General features: G+C 55.4%; 9 protein-coding genes across 9 annotated transcripts; 6 read left to right on the top strand and 3 right to left on the bottom strand.

The window, feature by feature from the left end:
• Nucleotides 1-12: 12 nt before the first annotated feature.
• On the bottom strand, nucleotides 13-3,523 carry ATEG_02759 (calcium/hydrogen antiporter; the record flags this gene model as incomplete). The annotated part of the gene is made up of 5 exons (XM_001211937.1): nucleotides 13-280; nucleotides 334-497; nucleotides 546-1,472; nucleotides 1,528-3,389; nucleotides 3,490-3,523. 5 exons carry the CDS (start codon nucleotides 3,521-3,523, stop codon nucleotides 13-15), a joined length of 3,255 nt encoding a protein of 1,084 aa, XP_001211937.1.
• A 932-nt stretch (nucleotides 3,524-4,455) lies between these two features.
• On the top strand, nucleotides 4,456-5,753 carry ATEG_02758 (proteasome regulatory particle base subunit RPT6; the record flags this gene model as incomplete). Its single annotated transcript, XM_001211936.1, has 3 exons — nucleotides 4,456-4,690; nucleotides 4,754-5,429; nucleotides 5,495-5,753. The coding sequence occupies 3 exons, from the start codon at nucleotides 4,456-4,458 to the stop codon at nucleotides 5,751-5,753; spliced, it is 1,170 nt and encodes a 389-aa protein (XP_001211936.1).
• A 2,001-nt stretch (nucleotides 5,754-7,754) lies between these two features.
• ATEG_02757 (uncharacterized protein) lies at nucleotides 7,755-9,430 on the top strand (the record flags this gene model as incomplete). The annotated part of the gene is made up of 3 exons (XM_001211935.1): nucleotides 7,755-9,269; nucleotides 9,323-9,341; nucleotides 9,417-9,430. The coding sequence occupies 3 exons, from the start codon at nucleotides 7,755-7,757 to the stop codon at nucleotides 9,428-9,430; spliced, it is 1,548 nt and encodes a 515-aa protein (XP_001211935.1).
• A 516-nt stretch (nucleotides 9,431-9,946) lies between these two features.
• On the top strand, nucleotides 9,947-13,052 carry ATEG_02756 (putative ubiquitin fusion degradation protein (Ufd1); the record flags this gene model as incomplete). Its single annotated transcript, XM_001211934.1, has 2 exons — nucleotides 9,947-12,138; nucleotides 12,335-13,052. The coding sequence occupies 2 exons, from the start codon at nucleotides 9,947-9,949 to the stop codon at nucleotides 13,050-13,052; spliced, it is 2,910 nt and encodes a 969-aa protein (XP_001211934.1).
• Nucleotides 13,053-13,741: 689 nt separating this feature from the next.
• On the bottom strand, nucleotides 13,742-15,734 carry sam50 (SAM complex subunit SAM50; the record flags this gene model as incomplete). The annotated part of the gene is made up of 4 exons (XM_001211933.1): nucleotides 13,742-14,955; nucleotides 15,011-15,197; nucleotides 15,283-15,399; nucleotides 15,471-15,734. 4 exons carry the CDS (start codon nucleotides 15,732-15,734, stop codon nucleotides 13,742-13,744), a joined length of 1,782 nt encoding a protein of 593 aa, XP_001211933.1.
• An 85-nt stretch (nucleotides 15,735-15,819) lies between these two features.
• On the top strand, nucleotides 15,820-16,760 carry ATEG_02754 (ubiquitin-conjugating enzyme E2; the record flags this gene model as incomplete). The annotated part of the gene is made up of 3 exons (XM_001211932.1): nucleotides 15,820-15,846; nucleotides 15,900-15,979; nucleotides 16,034-16,760. 3 exons carry the CDS (start codon nucleotides 15,820-15,822, stop codon nucleotides 16,758-16,760), a joined length of 834 nt encoding a protein of 277 aa, XP_001211932.1.
• Nucleotides 16,761-17,792: 1,032 nt separating this feature from the next.
• ATEG_02753 (uncharacterized protein) lies at nucleotides 17,793-19,671 on the top strand (the record flags this gene model as incomplete). Its single annotated transcript, XM_001211931.1, has 4 exons — nucleotides 17,793-18,252; nucleotides 18,340-18,668; nucleotides 18,733-18,857; nucleotides 18,912-19,671. The coding sequence occupies 4 exons, from the start codon at nucleotides 17,793-17,795 to the stop codon at nucleotides 19,669-19,671; spliced, it is 1,674 nt and encodes a 557-aa protein (XP_001211931.1).
• Nucleotides 19,672-20,004: 333 nt separating this feature from the next.
• On the top strand, nucleotides 20,005-21,109 carry ATEG_02752 (holocytochrome c synthase CYC3; the record flags this gene model as incomplete). The annotated part of the gene is made up of 2 exons (XM_001211930.1): nucleotides 20,005-20,807; nucleotides 20,863-21,109. 2 exons carry the CDS (start codon nucleotides 20,005-20,007, stop codon nucleotides 21,107-21,109), a joined length of 1,050 nt encoding a protein of 349 aa, XP_001211930.1.
• A 454-nt stretch (nucleotides 21,110-21,563) lies between these two features.
• On the bottom strand, nucleotides 21,564-23,732 carry ATEG_02751 (ABC1 kinase family protein; the record flags this gene model as incomplete). The annotated part of the gene is made up of 3 exons (XM_001211929.1): nucleotides 21,564-21,741; nucleotides 21,791-23,133; nucleotides 23,190-23,732. 3 exons carry the CDS (start codon nucleotides 23,730-23,732, stop codon nucleotides 21,564-21,566), a joined length of 2,064 nt encoding a protein of 687 aa, XP_001211929.1.
• Nucleotides 23,733-24,313: the final 581 nt, after the last annotated feature.

Raw genomic sequence — 24,313 nt, 5'->3', positions numbered from 1 at the left:
CGCGCACAACCATCATCTATATGCAACACCGTTTCTGGCCCGACCGATAGTATAGTACTTTTCGGAGTCGACGGGACCAAGGGCGAGGGTATCGAAGCGGTCGACCCCCATCGTGTCCAGGTTACTGTACCCCGACAGGAAGAAGCCAATCACGACGACCAGGTAGGTGAGGACGAGGATGGAGCCCTTGAAATAGTTGCTCTTGCCTTCGCCGTGGACGTACGAGAGGAGGAAAACGCAGAGGATGACGGTTACCATGTCCCACTGGGGGAAGAGGAGGCTGTAGAATATACATGTTAGCGAAGCAAAGCGGACGGGATGGGGGTGGCTTACTTGAATGTGTGGGTCAAGAGCTGCGACGGATCGAGGAGTCTCGCGTAGAAGGCGCTGAATAATACCACGGCGGGGATCTGCAAGAGACAGACTTGCAGTGCGTAGGCAGAGCCGATTTCCATGGACAAGGCAATGTTGCCGTTCATGGCGAAGGAGATGGCGTTCTAGGAAGTGTAAGCAACGTCATGTAGGGGCAAAGGAAGATGACATACTAGGAACTCTGTGGTGTTGGGTACCAGAGCAAAGAGAGTTATTCCAAGGAACTTCTCGTCAATGTCCACGCTCTCCAGGACCACGTCAACTGTGTTGACCAGGATCTCAGCAATGACCGCATACAGAATCGTCGCACCGAGAAGAATGATGGAGCTTCGAGCTTTGCTCCAGTTCGGAGCGTCATGCCCGCCGCTTGCATGGGTTTGCTCGATCCCATAGTCTTCCTCAATCATAGCTTTGACGGGATCCGCGGGACTCTTCGTACCATGGCGTACTGTGCCATGCTGAACGGAGGGCTTGCGTGTCCGCGCCGCATCGCGGGCAGCAACGGCTGCGGCAGTCGCAGCCACCTCTGTCACTTGACGAACCAGATGCTCATTCTCTTCGCCGGAGAGACCGGCGAAGCTCTTGAACCCATGGCTGTCATCACCCGCGGACCGCGGAGGGACTAGATGCGGCGTTACGCCCTTGTCATGAGCGGAGGAGCTAGACTCCACTTGGTCGCCAGAATCGGCCGGGTTGTCTGACAGGCCAACGTGCTTCAGTGACTGCCCCAGAATCCGTCTATACAGTTGCGATTCGCGCACCGAACCCTTTGCCCCGGAAGCCCCAGTCGGAATCCCCGATTGGCCGTTGGGGTAAAGTAGGTGCCGATGTTCGTCAGCGGAGTGCTCATGAGGTAGCGCTGCGGCCTTCTTCTCCTCAATTTCTGTGGCCCAGATGAGCGCAGCGTGAGTTCTGAGAGTGAACCAAAGACCGATAACATAGGAGAGAAAGAGGAAGATAGCAGCGACCCATGAATAGGGTTGGACGGCTTTCCGGAAGAAGCTGTCGTTGACAGCTGGGACCTGAGAGAAATAACAACGGCGGCAATCACTGCTCTCTGTTCCCGGGGCTTCGAAGCATGGATGGCAATTGAGTTCGTGCTATAGCGGAGGGCGTCAGTGTTTATAAAGGGCGAGCAACAGAGTCAAGACTTACACTCCCATATATCTGATAGAAAAGGGTAGGTCCAAATGCAGCAATCACAGCAAACATCAGCATCGTGGAGGTAACACCGGCAGACTTGACGTTGAAACGCTGTGTCTTCCGCTTGATGGCACCAAAGCACATCGATAATCCCGGGAGAAACAGAATACCTGCAAAGATACTGCCGATAATGCTGCCCTCGACCAGAGCGCCCTTGCCCTCAGTCAAGGCGACACAGTAGAGATAGACCTCAACGACAGTCGAGAAGAATGCATTGACCGCCGCGCCCATGCCCATCGATGACTGTGCTGAAATTGACGCCACCGCCTGTCCAATGAAGTAGGCAAGAGGGATAATGGAAAGTAGGGCGAGAGTGAAGATCAAACCAGGGTGTGTCAGCCATCCCTGAAGACCCAAGGTCTTGTCCAAAAGGAAGTAGTCAAAAATGACGAACAATACGACACCAAGGAGATTGATCAGAAAGATGTTCGTTCCCCCGACTGTATACTTCCAGTATCTCAATCCAGCAGCACGATAGGTGCATAACAGAATGGACGATGACGCGCCCGGGGCATGCCGGCTGGTATCCGAGTGATACGAAAGGGCCAATGGATGCCGGCGAAGGTGGTCAAACAGGATAATTGTTACCCGGCCCATAGGGATCCAGAAGACCAGGAGCCAGCAGAGCAGGGACACCAGGAGCATCAGCGGTCCGACTAGGAAATAGAAAAAGACAAAGAAGACGACGCGGCCAAGCGTCCACTCACCACGCCCAAACAGGCGTCGTTTGGGGTGCCCTAGAGGACTGTTTCCGGAACTGCGTCTCGTGGTTCGACCCAGCAAGCTGTCCTGTTCACTGGCCGAATCGACGCTATTTCTCCTTCGGCCCACAAGCGAACGGTCACGGCGAGGACCGAAAAACAACCGGCCATTCTCAATATCGCCGTTCTGCCATTGCTCATATTCGCTGATGCTGCGCCCTTCACCCTCGTCCTCTTCCGCGTAATTCTCATCCGTGTCCAACCGGACGTAGGATCCGAACGGGTAGAAGAGGTACCACGACAAGCCCGAAAATGCTCGCCCGTATTCCACCGCACTGGGCGAATAGGCGAATATAAAACAGGCGACAGCACTGATGAGGGCAGCAAAGGCAAGCCACCACCCGAAGAAGATCGTCCATAACAAGTTCGACAGGAACAGCACGTTCCCCACTCGACCCCCGGGGGACGAGTGGATATCGCCCTCCGCCCTCTTCTCCACAGATCGACTCTTCTTATATAGCGCGGGTTTCCAGATCCTGATACCGAAGGGATGCGTTTCGTTGATCGCCTGTTGGCGATCTTTCAGCGTAAAGCTTTCCGCATCGCTTGTCTCTTCGTCGTCGTCCTCGTCGCCGTTATCTTCACCAGACTGAACATCCTCTTCTCCGTCTTGACTTCCGCGATCTGAATGCCAGGACGATGCTAGCAATCCGGAGCCCTCCATGGCCGACTCGGGCAATCCCGCATCTTCTTCATCCGACTCCGTATCCGACTCCGCCTGGGTCAACGGGTTCATCCGGGCGGTATGTCTTCTCCTCAGAGTCGAGCTGTTGTTTCGCATGGGCCGAATTCTTGGAGAACGCTGTGGGTTGGCGGCCTGCTGCATGGCGATGTCTTCCTCGACCTCTTGGACGTCATCTTCGGTCGAGAACTCCTGTCCCTTGTGAGGCTGGCGTTTAGACGACATGCGTCGCGTTACGGGAGGTTTCCTCGGTCTGTCAGATTGCAAAGGGGTTATTGATGGCGAGTTGGACGTCGGGTTTCGCGTTGAACTCTCCGGTTGAGTGTCGTAGGGGCGTTCGACACCGGTCCTTTCGGATGAATCCAGAGTGCCTGCATGAGATTGACGGTCAGGTATGGTATAGTTATCTGATTAATAGGATTATGATGGTACCGTAGGTTCTCCGGGACTGTGCCGTCGTTCTGGACTGACGAAGGGACCCGGATGACGTGCTTTGTACATTCATGTTGACGCGCGACGAGGGTTCAGATTGTGACGGCGGCGGAGGATCCCGACTGCCTCCTTGATTGCCCGACATGATTCTGTGTTGATTTCTTTCTGTGATTTTTCTCTTCGCTTCGCGAGGTTCTTGTGGGGAAGTCTGTGCAGGATATTAGGCCTTAAAGGAGGCTGGGCGTCAAACACAAGCTAGGAAACTAAAGGGGTCGAAAAAGAACACCAATACAAAGAGTGACCTGCACTGGAACTAAAGAGAAAACAGCGATGAGATGAAAGAGACTCGCAGTTACATGGCGGGTGCGAGTGTGCAAGAGAAGAGAGGGAGAGACGCGAAGGCCGCAAAAAAGAGAAGCTCTTCTAGATATAGCTTAGATCATGAGATAAGGACCCCCGCAGTCAGCTGAGAGTTGGCACTCCAGCTCTCAGACCTCGTTGATGCAGAAAAGTGACAGATGACTGGCGGAGGGCCGGGGTTTTAATAATGTTGAATCCAGAGAGCCCGCGAGGAAGCATGAGGAGACGTCAGCAGAAGCTTGAGATAGTGATGTCGACCACATCGATGGTACCTCGGTGCTAGTACAGACCGCGTAAGGCAGCGATGTACCTCCCATGGAAGATCGTACCACCGGGTAAGGTACCGTACGCAGTAAGTCACCGCCACTGTTACCGCCTGAGGCATAAATATTAGTGGCTGGTGTGGTGGCTGGTGCGGATGCTGATATCAGCACTGACCTGACCAGCTTAGCTCTCTCTCGTTCCCCCAGATTCCTCACAGCTACCTTACCTCCCCAATCCCGGTTCTTCACTCTTCTCTATTTCGTATTTTCCCTCCTAAAAGCAGCTTATTCTGCAATATTCTGGGATTGCTGAATATTCGCATCGCTCTGTGAACCATTTCGTTGCGTGGCCATCATCCAGGAGCGTCATCCGTCGTCCATCATGGCGCTCGACAACTACTATCGCAATAAGATCGAGAGCATGAAGCTCGAGATTATCCAGGGCCAGGCAGTCCTCCGACGATTGGAAGCACAGCGGAATGACTATAACTCGAGAGTGCGCCTCCTCCGCGAGGAACTCGGCCTCCTTCAACAGCCCGGCTCCTACGTCGGTGAGGTGGTGAAAGTGATGAGTACGAAGAAGGTTCTCGTGAAAGTGCACCCCGAAGGAAAATACGGTACGACAATGCCTCCTTGATATGATATCCTCCCGATTCCTAGTCCTAATCTGATTGGCGCAGTCGTTGATATTGCCGATGGCGTCGACATCTCGAAGCTCACCGTGGGCAAGCGTGTGGCCCTGCTGTCCGACTCCTACAAGCTGGAAAAGATGCTGCCATCGTCTGTCGATCCGCTAGTGTCGCTCATGATGGTGGAGAAGGTTCCGGATAGCACATACGACATGATCGGAGGTCTGGACCAGCAGATCAAGGAAATCAAGGAAGTCATCGAGCTGGGTCTGAAGCATCCGGAACTGTTTGAATCCCTCGGTATCGCACAGCCGAAAGGTGTCCTTCTTTACGGTCCCCCGGGAACCGGCAAAACCCTCCTGGCTCGAGCGGTGGCCCATCATACAGACTGTCGGTTTATCCGAGTGAGTGGTTCGGAACTGGTGCAGAAGTATATCGGTGAGGGTAGCCGCATGGTGCGTGAGCTGTTCGTCATGGCCCGTGAGCATGCTCCCAGCATTATCTTCATGGACGAGATCGACAGCATCGGTTCCAGTCGGATAGACTCTGCGGGCGGTGGTGATTCGGAAGTCCAGCGGACTATGTTGGAGCTGCTGAACCAGCTGGATGGGTTTGAGCCGACAAAGAACATCAAAATTATCATGGCCACTAACCGACTTGACATCCTGGACCCGGCTCTTCTGCGTCCTGGACGAATCGACCGAAAGATTGAGTTCCCCCCGCCGTCGTAAGTTCTCAGTTCCTGTGCATTTTCTGCAGCGAAGTCCACGATTACTGATGGTTTCTTGATAGGGTCGAAGCTCGTGCGGATATTCTACGGATCCACTCGCGTTCGATGAACCTCACTCGAGGCATCAACCTTACGAAGATCGCCGAGAAGATGAACGGATGCTCTGGAGCCGAATTGAAGGGAGTGTGTACCGAGGCCGGCATGTATGCCCTTCGGGAGCGTCGGGTGCATGTTACGCAAGAGGACTTTGACTTGGCCACCGCCAAGATCCTCAACAAGCATGATGACAAGGAGGTGGCTGTCTCCAAGTTGTTCAAGTAGAGGGGCTGTACTTAGATGCGAGGATCACACATGAGCAATGATATGTAATAGTAGCCCTCTTGGCGACAGTTGCCATTTTAGACTCGCTACATCGGCCATAAGTGGGATGTGAATAGTCTCTGATAGGCGCGTCTGAGTTTGTTTGAATGCAGGATCCTCGTCCGATGCGGTAATGGCGAGGCTGTGTTGTGCTGTGTATCTACTGTAGGAGTAGTCTCGATAGCTTGGCATTCGCAAATGGTCTCAAATGGTGTTTGATCTGCAGCGGATCATTGAGCAAGGTTCGGGTGCCCAAGTCTACGGAGTACAGATTAATTAGGGACCCTATAGTAGTTCGTGTTAGTTTCTTTCCTCGGAAGTCTTTTGGGTGCCTCTATTGCTCATTATTGTTTGAGGACAGGAGACAGGACACGGAGAGAATATAATTCCGACATTGCCAAGTCTACTTGTACATCCAGCTTCCTTACATGGCGCGGTGGAGATCGAGGCTCTCCTAACGACCGATGGTCTGCCTAGAGCGATGTTGATCTTGCATTCCGTATGTAGGGAGGAGTCTTGGCTGGTGATCCTGAGGGTACCAAGTGTTCTACAGACCGTACGTGGCGATCACGTTGCTGGAATGCGTCCAATGGTGGTCTGTCCTGCAATCTAGGTTGTCGGCCTGTAAGACAGACGACTTTGCACAGCAGGCTTGGGGCGTGCTGGAATGGGGGCTCGTCAGTGGACGCTCAGCACCATCCGGGGGAGATGGAAACACAGCAGTGCTGGGGGGAGGTGCAGGAGAAAGCCGCCAAGACGGGATGCAGATGATGTGTTCCCCGTACGGAGTAAGGTAGATAGTGAAGGTGGAATGGAGGCTATCGGTGATTGATATGATGATCTGCAAGGGTTGCCTAGATAGGACGGATAAGAAAGGAAAGCAGAGGCAGAGAAATGAGACTGGATTCTGGAGGAATGCGCTATGCTGTACGATTGCTTGGCGATTGTCGACTATCTAACTATGTACTTGTACCTCGTAGCGTGGACAGGAGATCCTCTGTCATCTGGAGTACGGAGAGACGGAGATGGACAAATCGGGAAGTGAGATATGTATCTCCACGGATTCCGACTTCCAGGGCCGATAGACGACTGCAGCCATTGTCGGCAGGAAGGAGATATACTCCTGTCGAAGATGGAGTAATAGATATTGATCATGGAATCTGGATGACTGATCGTCGGTTGACGCGTTGGGGGGAGAAGTTTGACGTGCGCGTGACCAGTGGAGCCTGTTCTGATTGAGGAAGGGCACATTTGTTCTACTGTCCAGAAATAATAATAACAATTAAAAAGGGTACTCCGAGAAAAAGAAAAAAAGAAAGCCGGTGGGGGCCCAGATCCGATGACCCGGTGGATCTGGTGGGCCAATCTGGATGAGCAGCCGTTGTCCCTGTACTTACGGACTACATTGATCTTTTCTCCTTATGCTTTATTTTCAGATTGTATTCTTTTTTTTATTTTGTAGGAGTATACGGAAGATATTCGACCCAGAGTATAAGTATACAGCTCATCTCCATCTCCCCGTGTAACGAACTGCCCATCTCCATCTACATAAATACCTAGGCATCCCCAGATCCCACCTTCTAGAACTCCTTACCCCTTCGAATACGGAACAAACCCTCCCGGCCCCTTGTCTCCGGACGGATTGATTGCCCCGGACTTGCTCGTTTAGTGCTTCCCGTTCCTATCGGCCCATTTGGCCTCCCCACACCACCGACTGGAAGATCGCCCACTGCTTGTATGGTTCAAGGTTGCTGGCCATTTATCCGGTCGAGTCACCCCCTCCCCTAACGTTGTTCACCGGACTTGCTTATTAAAGTCCCCCCCTCCATCCCGGACAATTCCCTTTTTCATCACTTTCTTCCTGTCCCTCCCGACAACATACTCTCTTCTTCCCCACCCATGCCGGAAGGTGAACTATGGTCTTCCCTAGTCACTGCCATCGACCCCGGTAATATCAAAGCCATGCCGGCTGTCTTACAGTCCACCATTGATCTCCTAGAGACCGAACTGGCCAAGGCCAGGGCCGCTCTCAAAGAGATCCAGCCCAATGCCGCTCCCATCTATATCCAAGGCGATGATATCGCCCCCGGCGCCGTGGCCGCCTACCGTCAGAATCTGATCGGCCGCGCTCCTGACTTCTTCTATGGCTCCCGTCGCTTGTCGCCCAAGGACGTCGGCCTGGTTCCGGTCGTGAAGGAGATCCAGGTCGACGAGGTCGAGGTGGAAGAACCCCGCCATGAACCCACATATACCATCACGGTGATTCCCCCCAAGCGCGCATCGCTGGTGGATATCCTGTCCAACAGCCTCATCCTCGACCATATGGCCCCGTACCTGTCAGTTCCGTCCTTGTTTGCCTTGGCATCCACCTCGCGCCATCTTCGAACCATGGTCATGGCCACCCCGTATGTCTTTCGACACCTCGATCTTTCTCAATGTCGTGGCGCACATCTGTCCGACACAGCTCCGTTAGACTCGGGGGGTCAGGTCTGGAGGAGTGAACGGATGGACGAGTCTTTGACGGAGGACGAATTCTACTCCGGACCGTTGCGGGGAATCTTCGCCAAGTTGGAGCGGCAATCGATTCTACAAGACGTGCGCACTCTGGTGCTGGACGGCTTATCGGTCCCAGCGGATTTGGTTGCGGATATCATCCTGACGGACCGCTTCAACATCAATATCCTGTCCATCCGGGACTGTCGCCACCTGAACGAGCGCAAACTGATGCAGGTTCTCCAGTATGCCGTGCGGCCGTCTCGCCCCGAAGGAACCCCGCGAGTGAAGGGTATCTATCATTTTACCCCAGTAGCCCATCCCCGGGCCATGGTGAGGAGCAAGTATCGTGACTGGTGGAGCTCCCGATGCGCGCCAACCGCAGCAGAAGAAGAGTCGACTCCGTCCGAGGACGAGCAGCCGTGGTTCCGCCAGAATGCGTGGTACCGCCCTTCCGGGAAGCTCTTCCCTCGCACCATTGAAGACGGCTGGGCTCAGACAATCCAGAAGTGTGAGGGAATCATCGCGTTTGATGCAGTTTTATGCCGGGGGCCACGGCACTCTCCCGATTCCCACATCCCCGCTGCTCAGAACCAGAATGGCCAGGGACCCGAGAATCAACTTCTCGGCCCAGCGATTGCAACCGTTGCGTTAGGTCCGCAAGGATGCGACGGGTGCCATACCTCGCCTGAAGGCCCGGCAATCTGGGGACAGTCGCCTGACTCGCAGTTCCCACTGCTGATCCCGCCCCCATTCCATTCATCCGCCGTATCAGCCGCCAAGCGGCCCGCTCTGTTCCCTGATGAGCATCCGGTGCTGATTGCTCGCTGTACGGATTGTCTGACCGACCGCTGGTGCCACCGCTGCCACAAATGGTTCTGCAATACTTGTTTGCCTCGTCCGGAACGGGCGGAAATCAACCTATCACCTCACCAGACTGCCGTCCGGGGACCTCGCAGCAGCTCTGCGGACTCGGAGAGAAGTGTATGTTCTTGTCCTGGTATTGTAGCTGCAAATGACACTAACTTGGCATGTAGAGGCTTGAATCTGGAGTGAGTAAGGATTGCTGGGAATGTGGACCGACTGTGAGTGAGGCCTCTTTTTCATGACATTTCCCGACTAACGAGTCAGTGCGCGGCCTGTAAACTTGAATGTCAACGCACATGTCAGAATTGCCAAGGGGATTATTGTGTAGAGCACAACGAGGGATGCTCTCCAACCATGGTAAGTCCAAGCACGATATATAGAGTCGACAGCCACTGATGAAGTTAGTGTGACTGGTGCAATACTAGTGCACGACATCGCATGAGGGAGCTCTATTGACAGCTGAAGAAACTCCTTTATTTCGATCTTGACCTAGACGAGGAGCAGGATCTCCGGGGGCGGTCTTGGACTGTCTACGATGCTATGATATTCCTTAAAGCGCAGCGAGTCTTTTGTAATCAGTTATCAGTCAATCATCTCCACTGCTACTGTTATGATCAACAATTCGAGTAGAACCGTCGGGTATAGATATAGATCTGTACTATGTCATCGGATGACAAATCGGGCGGTAAGTTCCAGAACGCCCGCGGAGCTTCTCCAACTTCTCACCTCAACATCAATTAAGATGATTCCCCTCGCTCCCCTCCCTTGACCCTGCTCACAATCCCCGCGCAATCATGGCGACGGTACACGACACTCTGCGCTGGTCGTCGCAGTTCACCGTCACCCCTCCACAGCGCACGCCCAAACTCCCCGGAGACAAGATCATCCTCCCGCAATCCGCGCTCGAGCAGCTCCTCGCCGCCGCCCCGCTACAAGAAGTCTCACCGCAGGGCACGAGCACGCCCCCTCGTCCGTACACAAGCACCTTCGACCCGTTCAACCCGCACACCTTCGCCGCCGAGACGCACGCGCGCGAACGCGCCCTCGACCGCCAACATCACCTCCCCCACCCGCTCACCTTCCGCATCGTCAACCCGCTCAACAACCGCGTGATCTACGCGGGTATCCGCGAGTTCTCCGCGACCGACAACGAAGTATGTCTGAGCGGGGTGCTGCGGGACGCCCTTGGGATCGACGATGCGCGGCCCGCAGAGGCCGACGATGCGACGGGCCCGCCGCCGACGGTGACGGTGCATGCGCAGCAGCTCCCGAAAGGCACGTACGTGCGACTGCGGCCGCTAGAGGCCGGGTACGACCCGGAGGACTGGAAGGCGCTGCTGGAGCGGCATCTGCGGGATAACTACACGACGCTGACGACGGGGGAGGTGCTGGATGTGTCTGGGGGCCGGGAGGAGTCGTTCCGGTTTCTGGTGGACAAGGTCGAGCCCGAGGGGGATGGTATCTGTGTGGTGGACACGGATTTGGAGGTGGATATCGTTGCGTTGACAGAGGAGCAGGCGCGCGAGACGCTGCGCAAGCGGCTGGAGAAGGCGTCGCGGGCGCCGGGCACGAGGACCGGGTCCTCGATTGGCGGGGTGCTTAGGGTGGGGGAGGAGGTTGCGGGACAGGTTGTGCCTGGAGAGTATGTCGACTACGAGGTTCAGAAATGGGACCGAGATGGGCCTGTGAGCGTGGAGGTGGAGGGCGTCGAGGACGCGGAGGTGTACCTGTTCGTCAGTCCGTTGTCTGCGCGGCAGAGGAGTCGACCGAGGGACGATGAGCATGTGTTTGGCGAGTTCTCCAGCCGCGCGTCGAAGCGCATCAGCATTCGGCCGACGAATGTGGAACTGGAGGGCGCGGAGGCGCTCTACATAGCTGTGCATGCGCCTTCAGCTTCGGATGATACTACAGAGTCGACGTCGCCTGTACGGTATACGCTGCGGGTTGGAACGGCGTCCGACGAGGAGCAGACAACAGAGACGGGGGAGACTCATGACCCAGAAGACGTCCAGTGCAAGAACTGTCTCCAGTGGGTGCCCCAGCGGACGCTGATGCTGCACGAGAACTTCTGTCTCCGAAACAATGTGGTCTGCACGCAGTGCCACAACGTCTTCCAGAAGAGGTCGCCCGAATGGCAGAACCACTGGCATTGCCCCCATGATTCATCCCACGGCAACGATGACGCCAGCAGGCACCGTCACGACAGCATCTTCCACACGCAACGATCCTGTCCCGCCTGCGGCGTCTCGACCAACGGCCTCCCCCAGCTCGCCCGTCATCGCACAACAGACTGTCCATCCAAGCCGATCCTATGCCAATTCTGCCACCTGGTCGTGCCCCAAAAGAGCGAGACCGACCCGGACCTACACGACCCCGAAGTCCTCGTCTCCGGACTCACGCCTCACGAGCTCGTCGACGGCGGCCGCACAACCGAGTGCCACCTCTGCAACAAGATCATCCGCCTACGCGATATGAAGACCCATCTGCGCCACCACGACCTGGAGCGACTCTCCCGCCCGACGCCGCGTGTCTGTCTGAACCAGAACTGCGGCCGCACGCTGGACGGCCGGGGCGCCCAGAGCGCCGTCAGCCCGGGCACCGACACCCTCGGCCTGTGCAGTATCTGCTTCGGGCCGCTGTACGTGGACACGTACGACCCCGAGGGCAAGGCGCTCCGCCGCCGCATCGAGCGCCGTTACCTCTCGCAGATGATGACCGGGTGCGGGAAACCCTGGTGTCAGAACGAGTATTGCAAGAACGGGCGAGTCGCGCGGGGCGGAGCGGACGCGGCGCCGTCGGCGAGCGCCGCGAATATCCTCGCCTCCATCCGGCCGCTGGTCTCGGCCGTCATTATCCACGGTGACGTGCCGAACTCGGCGCCGTTCTACTTCTGCGCCGATCAGGCGGGCCAGCAGCGCCGTGTGCTGGCGGAGATGATTGCTGCCGAGGACGCTGCCGCCGGTGGCAAGTCGTATGACCTGCCGTGGTGTGTTGCTGCCGTGGAGGCGACCGGAGGGGATATAAGCAAGGCGCGAGAATGGCTTGAGAACTGGGCGCCGACCAAAGGCGAAGGCGCAGCAGAATAATAATGAACAAGACGTCATGACGTAGATTACGAATCCAATAGTTCCAACACAATACAATATCCAGTATATAGAGCGTGATTCATGATATTCGTACAGTAATGCTTGCTTGCATGCTTGCTTGTCAACCAACACAAAATCCTATCTAACCGCAGCCCACTTCCACCCATCAAACAGCCCCCGTCTTCGCCGCAAGGGTCCCGCTCCCCCTAGACGAGAAAATGCCCATAATACCAAAAACCACATAAAACAACGCCAGCGGGTACGCAACCAGCCCCCTCATACCGCGCATGCGCGCCACCGCACAGAACATGCCCGACGAGCTATACGTGCACCACCCGACCGCCGCGGTCGTCAAAAGATACCCGAACATCGTATCCATGGGGATCAAGATACCCACCAGACTGGTCAGGACGAGCGGCAGGAAACAGTACCCGAGGACGCTGGCGGAGCGCGGGAACGTCAGGGTGGCAGAGAAATGGCCGGCGGCGGACGCGTCCGAGAGGGTCGGCTTGTGATGGGGATCGTAGTTTGCCGGGTCGGCGGCGTTGGGAGAGGGGCTGGGGGCGTCGAGGGCGGGCGACATGAGGCTGAGGATGAGGTGGAGGGCGACAGTGCCGAAGACGGCGACGCCGTAGATGTAGCCGTAGAAGACCTTGCCGGAGAGCAGGAGGAAGGTGCCGTAGAGAACGATGTAGAGCAGGGCGCCGTAGAGGTCGCTGTCGTCCATGAGGTGCTGGTCGATGCGGGCGAAGGGGTTGAGCACAGTCAATGTCTGATCAGGGTCAGCGAGTCTATTCCCCATTTGTCTGTTTAACTGTAAAAACAGGGAGGCTGTACCTTCGTCCGGATATGCTCGAAGTTCACCCCCAGCTCCTCCAGCAACGGCGGCTCGCCGTCGTAGCCCTCGGTGCCGAACGCCGCGAGCCATCCCGTCCGCAGACCGCCTTGCTCGCCCATCCGACCGCTCACTCCTGCGGCGGGGGATCCGAAGCCACCGTACGCAGCGCCTCCGACGGGGTAGGCTGGCGCGCTGGGGTTGGGGGCGCCGAAGCCATAGGAAGCTTGGGACGGTGTTGTATGGCCGGAGACGCCGCCGTACGACGAGGGGTAGAACTGGAGGTTCTGGGCCGAGGCGGAGGCCTGGCCGTAGGACTGCTGTGGGTAGTACTGGGCCATTGTGGAAGATAGGAGTGGGGAGGAGAGAGAGAGAGAAGAGAATAGGGAGAAGAGGACAGTTGAACGAGCTATGCGGAGGGACACTGGGAGAAAGTGATGACAGGCGGTGTGCTGACTAATATGGTGCCTGGGGAATCTACGTAGGTACAGGTAGAGCACACCAGTAGTATGAATAGATGCTTGGTGTACATGATACTTCTAGTAACTAGATGTTCGTGTCTACTGACGCGACCAAACTCCGTGCATGATACTCTTCAGGGAGATATGTACAATACAAACACCAGCTTCTATTTAGCTGTATCGCAATAACATCATTCAACCACTATTTTAAAGGAAATTAATACCAACCCCAAACTGCAATCCCTTCCGGTGATCCTCGCCCTTCCGTACCACTAGCGGCACGGAGAAGTTCAGTTCGAACCGCGCAACGGGGTGAGCATACACCAGTCCAACACCGGCCGCAACGCTAGGCAGGCCGTTTCCAATCTCCGAGATGGTGGAAATCATCGCGTCCTTCACCTCTCCACTGGTAGTCGGCACGTCCTTGTTTGCAGTGCGCAGAGGCAACAGCCGACCGCCGTTCATAAAGAGCTGAAGGCGCAGGGGGTTCTCGACACCCACCCGGGGGAGAGGGAGCATCAGGTTGGCGCTTCCCGCCGCATACACATCCCCGCCAACGGCGTCCGCTCCACTGTGGGGTCCAAGGCCGCAGAGACGGAAGCCACGGACATCAGTCGGACCACCAAGGACGAACCGATCGTTGACGCGAGAGAGCTGAGGACGGGAGTCGGAGTCGAGGCCAAGAGGGTAGAGGAGACCGGCGCGGAACCCGGTGCTAAAGGACACGCCACTGTCACCCTTGACGCCCGGAATTGGAATCGGCACAGCACTCTGCGTTTCAATCTCGGATTTCCAGAACGACACATCGCCCTTGAGCGGACCCCAGCCCGCCAATTCGTTGAAAGCCTTGGCATAGTAGCCGCGGGTGGGAAGAAGCGCGTTGTCCCGTTTGTCCGTGGTCCAGCTGTGGAAGATGCTGCTCTTAACACTGTCTCCTGCGTCGGCGCGCACGGTGGGGGATGCATTCTCGGCCAGGCCGGTCATCTGGCGCCAGAAGCCACTGTAGCCAACCTCTTGGCGACTGCCGGACTGGCTCATCCACCGAAGCTTGCTCCAACCGCCCTTCAAGACCTCCTCATGGCTAGCCCAAGGCTTCTGCGTGGCACTGGCGATTCCGCCCAGCTCGAAACGGAAGTCCGGGTCACTCAGGATTGGAGTTTCGAAGGTAGCCTGGTAGGCCGACTTGGTCCGGGTGCCCAACGAGGCGTTTAGGTTGAGGTTTTCCGCGCCTCCGAAGACATTGCGGTACAGAAGGTTACCGTAGGCAGATCCCTCAGTGTTTCCGAGATCAGTCCCGGTCTTCAAGAGGATGCGGGGCTTCTCCTTGACGGAGACATAGACATCAAGGTTCGGAAGGCCGGTCCTCACATCTGCGTCGGGGGATTGATCCAAGTACACGGAGACTGGCTGTTGGAAGATATCTAACGCGACCCGTTAGCTGGGTAGTAGGTGGCTAACAATCCCGGAGCTACAAACCAAATCTATTAAGCTTGTCCGCCCGTGCCGAGACTTCCTGCAGGGCTTCGGAGAGCGTGTAGGCTTTCTTTTGATTGACGCTTAAGAGAGGATTGAATATACGTTCCAGAAAACCTCTGCGAGTGTGGGTGGCATTGAGGACCTGGATCGAGGAGATGGCGCACGGCAGGGTGGAATTCTGGTCGATCTGATATCATAGATACTGTTAGCTCTCTAGATGTAGACCGGCGCCAGGAAGGGGGTGAAAAGCACAAAGGGAAGAGATCCCATACCAATTCACCGAGGCGCAATTGTGCTTTTTGGTAGATCGCACGCATCCGTTCGTTGACGGCCTGCTGCTGTTCTTCCAGCACCTTCGGATCGGCGCGCTGCTGAAGGCGCTCGAAGATCTAGCCAATACAAGAAACCGTTAGATAAAGTGGCCTTGCGGTGAACCAAAGGACCTATGGGATGTACGTACGCCTTCATCTTCGGCAGACAGTGGGGAGGACATTGCGGCGGCTGCAATGGCCAGGAAACCGTGGAAGACGTTCTCGGGTATCTTCGCGAGTCGCCCGGAGCTTCGCGAAGATGAGGCCATCCCCCGGGCACGTGACCCGCCGCCGACGACTTTCTTCCTCCTCCACGTCAGAGTCCTTCGTTTCACATACACCGTACCTTGACGTCGCACTCTCGACACGCAGGCGATTGACCAGTTTGGCGTGAGGCTGATAAAGACAAGCATTTGGGCCGGATTGTTGGGAGATACTCCAGTCTTGCCATCCCAATCTTACACTTCCAATTTCCCCGATATCCATACCGCAACGAAGATGGCGACCAAGGCGGCGTTTAAAAGAGTCAGTTGGTCTTCATTCGTGTGAGGCTCATGTAAGATACTGACCGCATACAGCTCACTCGCGAGTACCAAAACATCCAGAAGAACCCCCCGCCGTTTATCATCGCGCATCCGTCGGAATCGAACATCCTAGAGTACGAAGTTTGCAGAACCTTTCTTTGAAACGACGTTGACGAACAATCTACTAGGTGGCATTACATCCTCACGGGCCCTCCTGGAACGCCGTATGAAAATGGACAATACTGGGGTACCCTGATGTTTCCTCCGGAATACCCATTTGCGCCCCCGGCAATCCGCATGCATACTCCTAGTGGGCGTTTCCAGCCCTCGACTCGACTCTGTCTCAGTATTAGCGACTTTCATCCGAAATCCTTCAACCCCGCATGGGAGGTCTCGACCATCCTGATTGGACTGCTCTCGTTTATGACCAGCGAAGAAATGACAACCGGGAGCGTGAGTGCCTCGGAGGCCGAACGGAGAGTGTTGGCGGCACGGTCGCGATGGTGGAACTCCACTGGCGGTGGCTCCCACGTCTCGTCGACCCCAGGAGTGACACCCACGGCCAAGGGAATCAACAACGTTAAAGCTGGTGACGGGGGGCTGAAATTCCGTACCGAGTGGCCTGAGCTGGACGAGGAGAACTGGAAATGGATGAAAGATAACCGCATTGATACGACCACCGGGCAATTAATCCCTGATCCGAATGCCGCCGCCACCAAATGCTCGCCCGAGACGAATGCTCTCCGCCGACGTCCCAACGGCAGCGCGCCAGGAATCGGAGCCGTCGTGGAGGGTGGCCAGGTCGCCAGAGAGGCCGGACAGAGCTGGGTTCTGCGCAATGGACTTTGGATTGGCCTTGCGATCGTCTTTGGGTATGCGCTTGTGACGAGATTGGTCCATGATGTCCAGGTTTAAGCCGTCCTTTTCCGTCTTGGGATTTTGAGATCTCCGAAGCTATCTGGAAATGGCTTGGTCTTTGTCTGGGGCTCAATTTCTTCGCCTTCCTTCCATTCTCTCACCATCTTTTCTCCGATGGCTTCTTTTCTTTTGTCTTTTAATACCATTGTTTCTGTTCTACACCATCTTTTGTTCTCCTGTTCTCCTGTTCTCTGAAGATTGGGCATTTCGTGTACGTACTAGGCATATTACCAAAGACCAAGGCGTCTTGACGAGCGGGCGTTTAGGAATACAAGATACTCCATTTGTTTTGGGAAGAAGAATCCGAGTAAGACCTACATAGTGAATAGTGAACGACATCATTGTCTCCGGCGCAAAATGCGGGGGCCCTTCTAGACTAGACTGTTTTCTGGCCCCCCGCGGCTGAGCGATTCCGCATCCACGGATCTGCTCCCCTTTTTACTTTGCCATCTCCTTGCCTTCACCTCCGAAAGTCTCTCAGCACCATCACCGAATGCACTATCGTTGAGCTCCTCTCCTCGGCATCCGTCACTTTTCTCCGCATCGATTCGACTGGCGATCAATCGCCTCCATCTTGCGATCGATCCATCTCCGCCACGAGGAATGGAATGGCTGCACACTGGCCCATCCACGAGAGTGCCGACACTGCACCAGAGCTCGTAGTGTGGCTTCGATCCTTGAGAGCCTGACAATCGAGGCTCATCGACCATGGATCGTCCACGCTCGTCGACAAATATCCATAGGGCTCATCAATACGGTTCAGGTGGGTGGGTTGACGTTATCATCTCTTCAAATCACCAGACAAAACCAGACTTCGATTATCGCTGGGTCCTTTAATCAGATGGTTCTGTTTCTCGGGGGGCAACACGTCCCAGGACTTTATGCGTCGAGAACAATCTATCCTTGCGTACAAAAACGCGGCGTACGGGTCACATCCAGTCTTCGTACTTTTTTCTTCTTCGCTCTCCCACTCTCGCCTCATACTTATAATTCACTAACCATGAGTGCCTAGGACTTACATCACCAGTTATGGCACCGACAAACCAGCCGACGTTCACTTTTATCGATCATGACGACGATTTGAGCTCCAAGCGCATCAACGATGCCAATGCCCGCAGGGCGATCCGGTCCCACGTGATGCGTGATGTGCGTAGACGCGAGCGAATTGCCGGATTAAGACGAGTTTCAAGACGCGGCAGCCGTGCAAGGAAGAAAGAGACCCCGTTTATGCAGTCGAGCGGCCTGAACTCGTCCGAACACATCTTGCCTCGGAGACGCGCATCCGCAAAAACAGAGCCTGTAGGCAACATGATCGTATTACACCAGCAGCCACAATGTCGGGCCTCCAGCAATATGGCGTCGTCTGCATCCTCTTCGAGTCCTGAGCCACTTATTGATTCTGGTCTGGCGCCGTCGCTTCTGGATCCGTTCGTCTCATTGCCTGGAGCAGAGATGTGCACTGATATGGTCAACAAACTAGTTTTCTATTGTAGGTACCCGTGTGTACGATGGATATCCGGAGGCCCTCTGTCTCAACGTACATCTTAGTCCAGCAAAACTGACACGTCAATCAAAGGGAAAACCGTCTTCATTCCGATCACGTTCCCAAAGGAACATAAGCTCACCGAACAGTTCAAAAGAGGTCTCTTGGTTCACACCTCATTCACCGATGCGGGCAGTTTCTTCGGTCTGATGACCATGTGTGCTGCCCATCGGGCTATCATGGCCGGGCGGCATTCAGACCTACAGCGCGCTTCAGAGAGCACGAGCCATCCGCTCTATGACCAAGACTACTATATCATGAAGGGAAAATGTATAGCCGAGATGAGCGCGAAGATTCATGATTCTACAAAAGTGCTGAGCAATGAGGCGCTTGGTACCATCCTCAACCTTCTGTCCGGTTCGGTATGGCATTATGTTCCCACGTATCGAAATATCGGTGTAGACCATCCTTGCTAATAGCCTGCAGCTTATAGTCGGTCTTTTTGACGAAACACGGATACACCTCCGTTGTCTCGAACACATGGTAGAGTTGCGAGGGGGCTTAGTTGATTGCCGCGAGGAGATGACTCCGTTAAAGGCTGCTGTCCTGATGTATGTGTGCCGAAACCGATCGATTGCATGGCCCAGACTGATCAACATGTCCAGGACTGATGTAAAAGCTGCAACGGGTCTGATGACAGACACAGTCTTCCCCTTAGTATGGAGTCCCAATCCGGTCCCGGCCGACGTGAAACGCCGGATAAGTCCTCCAGATGGGTCGTCACTGAAGAACCTGGGAATTGCCTTCCATAAGATACCTATTCTCAGTCGCCCGCTATTGAGGATTCTCGACGTGATGACCGACATCATCTTTTACAGCCATATGTGCAAAGAGTCTCCGTCAGCACTCAGCGATGACGACCATGACTTCTTTCGTAATCTGAACCGCGAAGTGGAGCACCTGCTGCTGAGCTATGTACATACGCAGGAAGACGGTCAGAATACGCCCTTCCCAGGGTCGAACCCAGACCCTCTTCCTCTGGAGACTGTGACCCGGGTTGCTGCGATCTGCTATCTCAATTACTTCCTTATCAAGCTGCTTCCGTCAGCGGGACTCAGCCGTGCGCTCACAAAACATCTAAAGAGCGCCCTATCTCACAGCAGTCTACAGTCATCGCCCAAAGAATACCATGCGCTGGTGGCATGGGCCCTGTTTATTGGTGGCCAGGGCTCGATAGCGCAGGTGGAGCGTCCCTGGTTTGTCGAACGCCTCGCTCACATATCACGCAGCTGCAAGTGGCACAACTGGGGCCAGGTTACTCGTGTCATGGGAGAATACTTCTATCTTCCCAGCACCAACGAATCGATCTGGGCGACGGTCTGGGATGAGGCTATGGCGGTATTAGCTCAAGAAGACAGCACGTGAGGCCTTCTCCATAATGTACCACATTAGGCGCTTGCTCTTATAGATCCTGTATATACCTGTATGCATGGGAAATTGGCCATAGATCTTTACTTAGTGGTCTTTGTATAGGATTGCCTGGCGTAGTAAATCCGGCATCGTTGATTGGCCGATAAGGCCGGAATGTCACGTGGGATAATCGGCGGGAATTTTCCGGCGGCGCATAAAAATAATCGGAGTGATGAACTCATACTGTTCATCGGAAGATTCTACGCCTTTTTCACTCCATACAGCCTTCCTCCCTCTTGTCGCACGTCCACTCTGCCTACCTCATATCCTGATTACTGCATCTCCACCATGGGTTGGTTCTGGGCAGACACCGCGCCGAAGCCAGCAATGCCTGCGACTCCGAGCCACATGTCGGCCTCTCCGGATGCCACTCCTCCTGTCAGTAAACACATCCTCAACCAGAGTCTATCTAATTCTGACCTTAAACAGCCTGCCTGTCCCATGCATGCATCCAACACACCACCGGCATCCTCTACATCCCCGAGCGCTTGCCCCATCCCACCCGAACAGCGCTCCGTCGACTCGCCATTCTTCGTTCCCCCGAAGCCCAAAACCGAGACGCCCACACCCCCCGCGGCCCCTGCGGCCCCCAGCAAACCCTCAACACTATCCAAACTCAACCCCCTCAACTACATGTTCTCCTCGATTTCCCAGGAGCGCGCCCCTAACCAAACCGTCGATCTCCCCATCGACCGCGAGCCGTCATCCATACCGCGCGGCGACACTGACGGCAACTGGGAGTACCCGTCGCCGCAGCAGATGTACAACGCGATGCTGCGCAAGGGGTACACGGACACGCCGCAGGACGCGGTCGAGGCGATGGTGGCCGTGCACAACTTCCTGAACGAGGGCGCCTGGGCCGAGATCGTCGGGTGGGAGCGCATCTTCGCCCGCGGCCTGGCGCACGGGTGGGAAAAGTGTCGTCGCGGCGAGGAGAATATCGCTATGGACGCAATGCGGGACGAGATGACCGGCGCGGCGGATGCTGAGCCCCAGCCCCGGCTGCTCCGGTTCCAGGGCCGGCCGAAGGAGTTGACGCCCAAGGCGCGGATTCTTCAGGCGCTCGGGTATGTGTATCCGGCGAAGTTTGAGTAAGTTCTTTTCCTTTCCCTTTTTTGCGCGGAGATGTGGTGTTAATGTGTTCAGGTCGAACCCTCCTTTCGACCGCCATGACTGGTACGTGCTGCGACAGACGCCGTCCGGCCCGAAGGAAGTCCGCTACGTTATCGATTACTACTCCGGGCCCCCGGAGCCCACCGGCGAGCCTGTCTTTTACCTTGATATCCGGCCCGCGTTGGACTCGCCGACTGCCGCCGTGGAGCGCCTGATGAGATGGGGCGGCGATGTGTGGTGGCGCGCCAGCGGTGCTGCCGTTCGCGAGAACGGAAACTGAGCGCTCGGTGCACTGACTTGGCCTGAATCTCCACTCTCGATACTTCTATCAGCACGGCGCGGGCGTCTGGCGGCTTCCATCCATACTGTGGGCGAATTGCTTTGCATTTGGGCATTGTATTATTATGGACTTTTCTTAAGTTGGCATTTTGTAGCCTTGGATAATGGGTTGGATGATAATGAAGCATTGTGTCTATTGTTGTATTATAGTTGCAACCAGTTCATCACATATTTACCTGGCAAGAATTACCTTCGTAGGAGTTGAATTATGAACTATTAATGTACATATTTGCATTCATGCTAATCACATCATAAACAATCGTGACAGGCTAATGACCAGGGGTACGCCAAACAACCGCCCACACCTATACAAATCTCTATCTCGAATCGAGTCAGGCCAAAGCACTGATAGGTCTAGTCTAGCCCAATGCCAAGCTTCGTGGTTGGTCCTCCTTTTAGATATTGGGAGATAAGAGATCGTATTTGACACATTGTTCGACGCTCTCAATGCTGGCTCGAAGGAGGCCACGCGCTTCCAGACCAACCCACACGCGCAGCATGGACGTGTCGCCCGATCGGATATTCTCCAAGAACGTATGGCTGGAGCCAAGGGCTCTCAGAATAGGAAGAGCACTACACAGTTAGCAGAGCGTACACAGTATAGAGGAGAAGATGTACTCACCTCTTGAAGAGATCAAGATCCGGGTCCAGGGTCCGTCCGATCCCCTCGAGCAGGAGTATGGAGATGACCACGTTGACGAAATCACCCTCAAGTCGTACGTGATGGTCGCGGACCATGGAGAGCACCTTGCTGAGGATATCTCCGATCTTCACATTGCCCAATGCGAATGTTCTTGTCTTGACGCTGAGGACGAGGTTACCCATTCGTTCCGCAAACACTTCCTGGTCGATCACCTCGTCTGGTTGGCGACACCGTTCGACCATGAGCTGGCCTGCGCGGTACCCGTCGAACTCTGCGACAGCACGGAACAGATCGAGGAAGTTCCTGCGGTTGGTGTTGTTCAGCTCGGTGACCAGGCCGGTGTCGATGAAGATCAATTGCGGGCGATACCCCTCCGCGTTCAACTGGTTGAGCGCCTTCTCCCACTCCTTTGGATCATGAGCATGCGGACGCAGTCGAGAGAGTATAGTCTCGGTGACGTCTGCTTCGGCAGCGGTTGGGGCGTCCGAGGCGCGGTCCGGCTTGCGGAGAGAAATGTCCAGTTCGCTGGGCTGGTAGAAGCGAACCATGATGTTGCCCGGGTGGAGGTCAGCGTGAACAAAGTTATCAATCAAGAGCATGTGAAGGAAGGCGTCTAGTCCTTCACTTGCAATCTCTTGCTGGTAGTCGCCGCCTCCCACTTCCAGGAACGTGGACAGCGGGATGCCATGGGCGAATTCTTCCACGAGCACCTCGCGCGTCGTATAATCCATGTAGGGAAAAGGGAACCACGCAGTGGTCCGGGACCTGAAGTTCTTGCGGAACTTATTAAGGTTGGAGGCTTCGATCCGGAGGTCCAGTTGCAGTTTCATCATTTCCCCAAACTGGTGGACTTCGTCCGGCAAAGACAACCAGTGCATCGTGGGGATTGCGTTGATCAGGGTCGCGAAGAACGACATGATCCTGAGGTCTCGACGGATCACGCGTTCCACCTTGGGGTGTAGCACTTTGATGGCCACGTAGGACGACGGGACGCGCCGGGGGCTGCTCTTCACCAGGACATCGACGTTCTTTCGGACCCGTTCACGCAGGCTTTGCGGTTCACCCGTGAGGAGCTTGCTGTCCGCCTCCGCGAGATTTGGCTTCAACTTTGCCTTGTACACCTGCGCAATGGCACCGACTCCAAGGGGCTCCTCGTAGAACTCCTCGAAGATATCCTCAAATCGCATCCCATTGAAGGCTTTGACAATGGTCTTCTTGGTGTCATGGAGAGAATGGGCAGGTGCATTAGAGTGCAGAGAAGACATGATCTGACACATTTCCGGAGGGAAGATATCGGTGCGAGAGGCAGCCCATTGTCCGAGCTAGGTCGTGTCAGCAACCAACCCCAGAACCAGGCGCTCTGGAAGAGTAGACATACTTTGATAAAAGCCGGCCCGGCACGCTCCATCGACCTGACCAGAAAGCGATACCACCACAGCGTGCCTGTGCGAACATCCTTGCGGCCTTGGATTCGTTTCCCTAGCCAGACAGCTGGGATGGTGAGGATGACGGGTAGGAAGACGACCGCCAAATGGACAAATCTGAAGCCCGTCGCAATAGGATCGTAGATATAATAGTACCAGAAGACAAACAGCCTCTGTCGCACCCTGGTGAGCCCTCGCGCATCCTCTGCGACAGTCTTCCGGATCTCTTGGCGCGACACCTCGAGCATCTGCATTTCGCCCGTCTTCTCACCCCCATCACCCTTCTCTGCGAGCTTCAAAAAGGCGCCGGGAGATAGCGAGGCAAGTAGTAACGTCCCCGCGATGGGGGCTTTCCTTCGTGATCGGCCCCATTGTCCTTGAGTCCATGATGGTACACGGCTGATGCGCAACCGCGGCGGAGGAACAATGCGGGAGGCTAGCTGCGGATTACCGCCACATCTGAGACAGAATCGTCCAAAAAGGACCGCCGTCCTCATGTTCTCATGCAGGAGGCAGGATATCGCCGTTTGGGAGAGTCATTCGTTCGCAGGATAGAGGGTAAACAGCGGCGTGGACATGAGGAGAGACGAGGAGCTCGGGTGATTTAGCGGAGTCGGTTCGGATGCACGTGCCGACGACGTCATCGCCTACTTGGTATACTCCGGAGTACAAACCGGACAAGATCAAGTAGAACGACGCAATCTCTTCTGACAGTCGTCAACATGGAGTGACAAGATTATGCAGAGATACAATAGTTAGAATCTGTGAGTAGGTCATGTCCCCACCCAAATCCCATGGGTATTGACACTGACGGAAAGGTTGTCTTGCAGTAAACAAGCGGATGTCAAGCTACATGTTTCCACGATTCCTCGCATTGCAGGAATCCAAGTCTACTCCGTACAGCCTACACCTACTGTGTAAACAATACTCACGTGTTTCCACGATCAACCCGCGCATTGCGCAAAGTTACACCATGAACGACCCACATTCCTGACGGTGGCTCTCGTGCGACTGATCCGGTCAAGTCATTCATTATTCAGCCCATGTTGACTGCTCGCGATGAGATTCTCATGAAATA

The sequence above is a fragment of the Aspergillus terreus genome, genomic scaffold (genome assembly GCF_000149615.1).
Source record: "Aspergillus terreus NIH2624 scaffold_3 genomic scaffold, whole genome shotgun sequence".
Lineage (NCBI taxonomy): Eukaryota > Fungi > Ascomycota > Eurotiomycetes > Eurotiales > Aspergillaceae > Aspergillus > Aspergillus terreus.
This window is presented reverse-complemented; position numbering and strand designations above follow the sequence as displayed.